Source organism: Helianthus annuus, chromosome 11 (assembly GCF_002127325.2).
Source record: "Helianthus annuus cultivar XRQ/B chromosome 11, HanXRQr2.0-SUNRISE, whole genome shotgun sequence".
NCBI classification, from domain to species: domain Eukaryota; kingdom Viridiplantae; phylum Streptophyta; class Magnoliopsida; order Asterales; family Asteraceae; genus Helianthus; species Helianthus annuus.
This window is the reverse complement of record NC_035443.2, coordinates 48,012,642-48,021,620: the sequence shown is the minus strand read 5'-3', so window position 1 is coordinate 48,021,620 and position 8,979 is coordinate 48,012,642. Positions and strand designations below refer to the sequence as shown.

At 37.1% G+C, this 8,979-nt stretch overlaps 1 protein-coding gene across 1 annotated transcript; it reads right to left on the bottom strand.

Moving 5' to 3' along the window:
- Window positions 1-2,252: 2,252 nt before the first annotated feature.
- LOC110888231 (mitogen-activated protein kinase kinase kinase 18) lies at window positions 2,253-3,584 on the bottom strand. Its single transcript, XM_022135766.1, has one exon. It carries the CDS (start codon window positions 3,582-3,584, stop codon window positions 2,253-2,255), a length of 1,332 nt encoding a protein of 443 aa, XP_021991458.1.
- Window positions 3,585-8,979: the final 5,395 nt, after the last annotated feature.

Here is an 8,979-nt window from a genome sequence, read left to right as displayed (position 1 = left end):
GAGGGTCTACTTTTAGGGGTCCATTTTTCTACTCGCCTAGGATCCCCGAGTGAATTCTCAAGGACGGCCATGACTAGGTTCTTATATAAAAGAGAAAACATAAACAAAGTATTAATTTCAGTTAACATAACTAACACGTTAGACTTTATTAAAACAAATAATAAAATCCAAAAGTACAAATTAAAAATAAAATTATTAAAAATGTTTTAGGATTAATATTTATATGAGCTATGAATCGTTTTATTACCCTTGTGTTGTATTCAGGGGCGGACCTACATTGATGCTACTGGGGTCCCTGGACCCCAATCTTTTAAAAAAAAATAGTAGATTCGGTATATTAAATTGTATATGGACCCCATAAATATAATTAGGTGGACACCATAAAAATAAAAAGAAAGATGTTGTAGTGGTAAATCTCCCTCTTTTCCACCAAGAGGTCATGGGTTCAATCCTTGATAAGCCCATTTTTCTTATTTTTTTTTTAAATCTAGTTCAAACCTCACTTCAACTCGACCCGAACGAGGACCGACCCGAAAATGGACCCCATTGAAATAAAATCCTGGGTCCGCCACTGGTTGTATTCTCATCAGTTTACAAACGAGCCGTTCATTCGAGTTATTAGCCCCTTATCATCCATGATATTTATTCTATGCAAGTTAATTCATGATTATGTACAAATCTCCAAATACAATTTAGAATCATACTACGAGAAGTAGCTATTTTGAACTATATTAATTAACTGTAATTGACCTTAAAAATATGAGTTCATGTAGATGGACTCTATCTAGGTTGTAGGCTCTCCAACAAAAACCAAACACAAGAGTCCAACTCCAGAAGTATATTACCTTATTCCAATTTCCAAGATAATGTACTTTTAGGCAAAACTAAAATTAAAGGTCAAAATTGATGCTTTTAAAACGCAAACCCAGCAAACTCAAGTAGGCATGTATATTTTTTTTTTATCATCTATTACCTTATAAAAAATGAGTAAGGTTGAAACTCAAAGGTGAACTGAACTACATGCCAACAGGAAGAACTCAAACCGTTGACCTCTCTTTCAACCTAATTCCGCTTTCTAACATTTCGATTCCTTACTCGAAATATTTTTAGTAGATTAGGGTTTTCTATTCAGAAAGGGATGGCGGCGCAGTTTGTTGCTCGTCTACCTGCTATCCTTATGTAATTTGCCCTAATGATTGGAATGGAATAAAAATGCTAATTAAAAAAAAAAATTCGTTACAAAAAGTAACTAACCTATACCCGATTCCACTTTCTTTCTCGTATGAATAAGTTCACAAGTAATCGAATAAGGGTGTGCGGAGTGGGACTCGGCAAACCTCGGCAAACCTTTTTACCGATCGGCAAACACCGCCGCCGAGGTTTTGCCGTTGCCGAACAACTCAAGAATCGGGGGAGGATCACCGATGCGGGGAAGGTGATTGAGAGAGAGAGGGTATTGTGGGTGGGGTCCATTCCTATATCAACCACTCACAACTTTTTCCTTTTTAAAAAAAAATAGTTTACCACTTCACCAAGTGTCTAAACCATTGCCAACACTTTTCACCAAAGTTTAAACACTTTTGACTCATTGACATGGCGCACTCTGATTGGTCGGTTTTTTGGTTTGCCACTCCAAAATATTTAACCACTCCTTACACCCTAACGTGACAAAGTAGTGACTTTTGTTGTTAGATGTCTATTTGTAAAATGATGTTTGAAAGCTTATGAACTAGTTATAACAAGAACCAAAAAAAGTCAACCATGAAACAAGCATGGTATGTTGTACTTTTGGATGTTCAAAAATGATGTTCAAACAAAGAGGTGCAATAAGTTGACTTGCACAATTTCAATCCTTTTTTTTTTTTTTTTGAAACGAAAACTTCACTAAAACACGGTCAAACCCAAACCGGACGACCAAACTACGAACTTACATAATTACAAATTTACACCAGTTCTCCCATGTAATGTTCCTCAGTTTAGACCTATTTTTAAACCAATTTCAATCCTTTCTTTAACCCAACAATCCATCAAATCAATTTTCCATCAACCTTGAAAGTACCTACTCGTACTAGCTTTGATTTTATTTTTATATAACAAGTAAATAAGTTCGTATAGATGGAACATTCAAAAACCAAAAGAATATACAATATAAAATGATAAAAGATGAGCATCGACTTTATTCTTTTGGCAACAACCGTCTAATGTGACTTGTTTGTGTTATAAACTTCTTTTTATAATTCGATTTGATAGATCTACTTAAAAATAAGAACATATGCAAAGGCCAATATAGCAATAATCAATAATGCAACGTTCAGATTTGAATCAACAAGCAAACAACTATCATTATTAATGTTCTTGAAACCAAGAAATTTTGAATTAACAACATTTGCATCACTAGTTTCAAGTACATTAGATTCTACTATGATTCTAACCGAGTCAGAAAACCCAACTTCTACATACAATTCTGATAGAGATTCCGAGTCTGAACGAGTTGACTCACTGTCATCATCTTCCTTCTCTACATCTGTTTGTGAATCTTCATAGGTTATATTTGAATTCTCGTCCACGTGATTACTTCTCACTGTGATCCAATCTTCTTCTGCAATCCAATTTGTCATACAATAATTTACACAAGGAGTGGTTTCCACTAATTTTTTTATTCTGTCAACCGGAGATTCGCCGGAGAATGTCATGAACTTGGTCGAAGATGGAGTGTCGGTGACCTCGAAACAATCCCAGAATCCATGATCCAGGATACTACTTGGAGAATCAAAACTTTCAATCTTTTCCGAACTCGAGTTTATATTAACAAAAGGGTGTTGAAGAAGCTCTTTCACCGTCCATCTTTCTTCATCTTTTCGTTGCAAACAATTTTTCAAGAAATCTTTACCTTCATCCGATAACCACATCGGAAACAACGGTACATCACCCGAATACCCGATTCTGTACAAAGCAGAGACCGGGTTATTCATCTCTGGCCACGGGTTGCAACCCGTTGCCATTTCGATAACCGTACACCCAAGAGCCCACACGTCAGCCGCAAACTCTTGTTTTACGCCTCGCGCAACCTCAGGCGCCATAAAAACCAGTGTACCAGAAAATCCAGAGGATGTATCTCCACAATTCTCCACCAATTTAGCACAGCCCAGATCACCAATTTTGACACCATCTTCACACACCAATATATTTGAACATTTAATATCACAATGCACCAACTTATTGGAGTGAAGATAATCCAACCCTTGTAGAATCTGATGAGTGTAAGATCGGATCAAACACTCGTCAAGAGACCCTCCTTGTCTCTTAATTACATCGGTAACAGCGCCGCCAGTTGCATACTCCATGAACAGATCATACAATGGAATATCATTCGCATAATCGACATTGAATCCGATGTACTCGATTATATAAGGGGATCTTAGTTTAGAAAGAAAGTGTTGCTCTTTTTGTAAGAGCAATGATTTGGAGAGTTTTGTTGACTTGACGGCGAACCGGTCTCCTGTGACGGTGGTGGCAATGGAGACGGTGGCGGTGGAGCCGCGGCCGATGATGTGGCCTTTTGTGCAGTTCGTTAGATTAGTCATCAGAGGGAATGAATGTGATGGAAAAGTGAAGGGGGTGGGTGGTATATAAAGGGGGAAATGGTGAGTTGTGATTGAGCCACGTGGCAAATGGAGAAGAAGTTTGCTTGGCGTTAAATAAGCGAATGATATGAGAACACGTTAGCAGATTCCTTAATATTCACTGTCGCATATTTGTGAAGTCAAATGAATATGCGGCATACCCATGACATTATAGCCTAGTGGTATTGGGGATGGGATAAGGCTTATGACCATTAGGTTATGGGTTCGATTCCCACAAAGGGGATTTTCCCAGATTTATTGGGTTTCCTCCTGAATTAGTGTATAGGCATTATTGCCTAGTGGAGATGGATATGATCGGGTGGTTTTGCTGGTGGCACGATGATACTTCAGTAGTCCGTCAGTGATCCAAATTTGCCGTTCAAAAAAAAAAAAAAATGAATATGCGGCGCCCCGTGGTTTTACCATTCATGACTTACGTTGACATAAAGTCATGCTTACGTAAGTTTAAAACTTAACGTTGAAGGTGATTCATTTGAACGCCATGGCAAAAAAAAAAAAAAAAAAAAAAAAAACAAGGATAGAGACCAGTCCTTAGGGACCATTTTATCAGTTTACTCAAAATGTTAATTAAATAACGATTTACGTAAGTAATATTTGAAAGGTTTGTCAAATAAAAAAAGGCAAAAAAAAAAAAAATCTTCCTATACTAATAAATGAAAATTTTTTTGTACACGTGTCACTCTCTGGTGCCTCCTCCCTTTTAATAATAGTATTACATATTAATTTTATACACAAAAAATAATATAATATTAATTAATATAGTTAGAGATAAATGTCTAAATTCAAATTTAATTAATAATTATCTATAACAAATATAAATGTATTAAATAATATAAAAAGTATAATATTATTTAATATAGTTAGAGATCAAACATATAATTTCAAATTTAATTAGTAGTAAATTACTTTTTATGTTCCTATGTTTTAGTGGTTTTAACCACTTGAATCCAAAATCAAAAAACCTTTTGTAAGGTTGAGTTCTCTATGTTCTCAAAACTCGTAGAAGTTTTCATTTTACCCTAACCATATATATTTGTTAAGATAAAATATATTATTTGGATATAAACAATAGTTATTAATAAAGTATCAAATCATATGTACAAGTAACGAAAATATAACTGTTCTTTTATTTTACTAATTTATCTCAATAAGTCATTTATTAATAAGGATTATATACAAGTTTATAATTTACATTTTTCGTCATTCAATCCGTGTAATACACGGAGTTGTAAGCTAGTAATAATAATAAATAACAACCCAACAGAGCATTATTTTTCTTCTATAAAATTTAAATGGTTTAGAAAATACTTATAGCCAACGAAGAATATAAATGAACAAGCAGTGGCGGACCCAGGAATTTTTTCATGAGGGTGCAGATTTTTTTTTTTAAATTTTTGACGTCTAGATATATACATAAAAAAAACCGGTTCGGGTCGGGTCGGATCATGTAAAAAAAAGAACATCAAACTTAAATTTAATAAAAAAAAACTTATATACACTTTTTTTCCTAAATATAGGTATTTAACCTTGTCAATCAAGATTCCCATAAATCCTTTTAAAAGTAGTTTTTCTTCAATTATCCTCAAGAATGAACCTTTATTCATCTTTTTGGGAATGATCAAATAGGAGTTATGTTTTTTTTTTTTTTTTAATTTTAACGCAAAGAGGCATTTTGGTTTATTTAATTACTTCTTCATGTTAAAAACCCTAGATCTGAAAACGTACTCTTCATCTCCATGACCATGACCATGGCCACCACTACTCCAACACCAGCCACAACGCACCATACCTACCTTTACTCTACGCTCCTACTCTCCATCTTATCTACACACATCATAGTCGACTATTTTAAAGTAACAATTGACAATCATTATCTCCTCGCCGAAAATCTAGCCATTTTCTCTCAACCCCCCTCCCCCCCCCCACACACACATTTTATTCCGGTGACTTTAATCTGCAATTACATTTGCCAAAAAGAAAAACATGCTTGGCCAGAACCGTATTAGACACAGAAAACAATACCAAACTATGATCATCATGGATAAGATCTAGAAGCGTCCAAGCATGAACCCGATACGGTGACGTTTGTTTGATCAGTGGGATTTTGCCTAAGGTTAAACCTACTAATGACGACGCCTCTAAACTGCATTTTTTTATTTGGATGTTGAATTTCCTGATTATGTTTAGTTTTAGATTGCGTTTTAACAAATATTTTGTTTTAATTAAGGACACATGCAATGCCGTTCATACGTTTTCGGAGGCCCTAATCAAACTACGAAGTGGTAGCCCTTTTGCAAAATTATCATTTTCAACATATTTAGTAACAAAATCCTCATCCTTTATCCGGGCTTGGGACCGACAATTATAAACTAAAAAGTTTATAATTGGCGTAGTTAATTTTTTTTTAAGTCATGTGTTTTCTATAATTATAGTATATGTTTAAATAAAATCTACTTTTCTAGCTTTAATCGAGGCAAATTGTTTGATGAAATTATCGTAATCAAGTTCTTCTAAAAAATCTTTTTCAATTAAAGCTTCTTGTTTTCGATTTTTTGTAGGTATATTATCGTTTGGATGTTCACTTGTTGTAGGTATATCTTTTGTAGAATTTTGTTTGGAACAAAATTTCAGAAGTGCTACCTTTTGTGATTCAATTAAAGCTTCTTATTTTCGTTTTTTTTTGTCTTTTTGCATAACCGGATTCAAAAGTTCGGATTCGATTTGACATAGCAAATAGCCTAACTACTATCACGGTTTCTAACAAATATCAAATAGCAATTGAAATCTAGCAAATGTTTACTATCATAGTTTCTAACTATTATTATAATTTCTAACACAACAATCCCTAATTTTCACTATAAAATAGGAATCGAAATCTGAAATATTACCTGTGCAATAGCCACTTTTCACTATTCTCTTCTCTTCTCTAAAAGTCTAAACAGGTTCTCTGCCTTCCAAACACAACCCCAATCTTAACTTGCAACCACAGTATCAATAATCAATTGCAATTCAACAAGCAAAGTCACAATCTCAGACACAAAAACAAAGACAAAGCCTCAATCAGAGATTTCGAATTTTAGGGCAAACATTGATTGAGTAAAAGACACATATAAACCTGTACCATATGAAATAGCCGTTAACCTAGCTTAATTTCGGAATTAACATGATGACTCCCCTAATTTTTCCCCAAATCATGACTCGTCATCATCTATGGTTGCGTGCGCCGTGAGCCGTGGATCTTCATCATCATCTATGGTGATACCGATTGGCATCATGGGCCGGGCCCAATAGAACGAAGGACCATCGACGGGAACGGGACCGATGGTTTAAGTGGCTAAGAGCAAGTTATGGCAACAAGATCCCATCCAACCAAAATTAAAAGGAGAAGTTATTTTCAATTCTATTTCTGTTACAAATTCGTATACCTTTTTCAAATTGTGTTTCTTTGTCCGTAAGTTTAGAGATTTTGGTTTATCTTGTTCTTTTATTTTCCTATTTATATAGATGTAAACTCCTTGGTTGGCTGGTTAATGAATTTTGAAGTTTGTTAAAACGTGTCTTGAGTTTTGTCTTACTCGGTTGGCCGAGGAGAACCCCGACGACTGGCAACTTGGTTGGCCAAGTGCTCGCCGCCGCTAGGTTTTAGTCCTAGGTTAATTTTCTACGCGAGTCCTTATCAAGTGGTATCAGAGCTCAGGGATCTCAAGATGTCGGCACAGGGAAGAGATCGCCGTCACCAAAACCGTAGATTCGCCGCTGGAGGCAACGGTAATGATGAACGCGACCCTCGTGATGTTGAGATCGAACGACTTCGCGAAAGGATTCGGGAATTGGAGATCAATCCTTTTAATCGCTATGAATGACAGTTTGACAAAACACCAACACAATCGAATCTGGACGAAACCGAAGAGGAAGAATTTGAAATTTTTTTTCACAATTCACCACCACCATCGCCACCACGCCGCCACCATCGTCAAAGATCACCAGCACCAAACCAGCCCGCTGATTCGCTCCGATCTCTAGGTCTTCGCACTGAGATTCCAGAGTTTGAAGGCAAACTGCAACCAGATGATTTTCTTAACTGGTTACAAACAGTCGAGCGAATTTTTGATCTTCGAGACATCCCAGATAACTTGAAGGTAAAATTAGTAGCCATAAAGTTAAAAAAATACGCTTCGCTATGGTGGGAAAACGTACAAAAACAACGTTATCGAGACGGCAAACACAAGATATCTTCGTGGAATAAGATGCAGCGACTCTTGCGTGCCAAGTTTCTTCCGGTCACCTTCAAACAAGACTCTTATATCGAGTACCACAACCTCCGACAAGGGTCTTTGTCCGTCGAAGATCTTATTACTGAATTTGAACGAATGCGTTTACGTTGCGGGACTGACGAAGACGAAGAACAGATTATCACGCGATTTCTAGGAGCACTCCGGCCGGACATTGCCGACACCGTTTCTTTAATGCAGTATTATTCCTTTTCTGATGTATGCAGGTTAGCCTTGCGGGTCGAACAACAGAACGCTCGAAAGGGCAAGGCCACTGCCCGGCTCCAATCTTCTGGCCGCACCCTGGCCCAACCACAATTCACGACCAGAGCCGGATCGGTCAAGGCCGATACACCGGCCGCTCCCACTACAGCGACAGACAACTCGGGACCCCTACGTTGTTTTAAATGCCAAGGCTTGGGTCATCTCAAGCATGACTGCCCAAACAAACAAATCATTGCATTCATTCACGATGCTGAACCCAAGTATGACATCAAAGACGAAGAAGAGACTGTGACCCTTTACCCGGACAAGGGTGAAACACTCATTGCACGACGGGTGTTGAATAACGTTGTTGCTGATCCGGAGGATGACACCAAGTGGCTGTGATGTGTGTAAAATGCAACATATAAATTACATCAAATAAGGCATAAAACTAACCCTTTTTGAGAACTAATGTTGGAAAAAGAGTGTTTTTGCCTTCCTTTTGTATTTTCAGGATGAAATAAGCTCAAATTCACAAAAGAAGCAAAAAGACAGCTAATTCTAACATAAATACAAGAAAAGGAACAAAAGTGGATTGCCCGAACCCTCAACGGCATCCTCCCAAGCAGAGAAGAGAAAACAGAAGACTGAACACGCCCCGTGCTCAGCCAGCACGGGGCCGTGCCCAAGAAGCAGCAGAAAAGACAAACCTATAGAAGCTTCTATTGCCCACCACGGGGCCGTGTCCAGTGAGCACGGGGGCGTGGCGAAAGTACAACAGGCGCATTAATTGTAATTGCGAATTACAATTAATGAAGAGAGAGAGTGTCAGACGGGCACGGGGGCGTGTCCAGCGGACA

Excerpts from the sequence above, each read along its gene's own strand:
- LOC110888231 (XM_022135766.1), bottom strand. The coding sequence starts at position 3,584 with ATGACTAATCTAACGAACTGCACAAAAGGCCACATCATCGGCCGCGGC.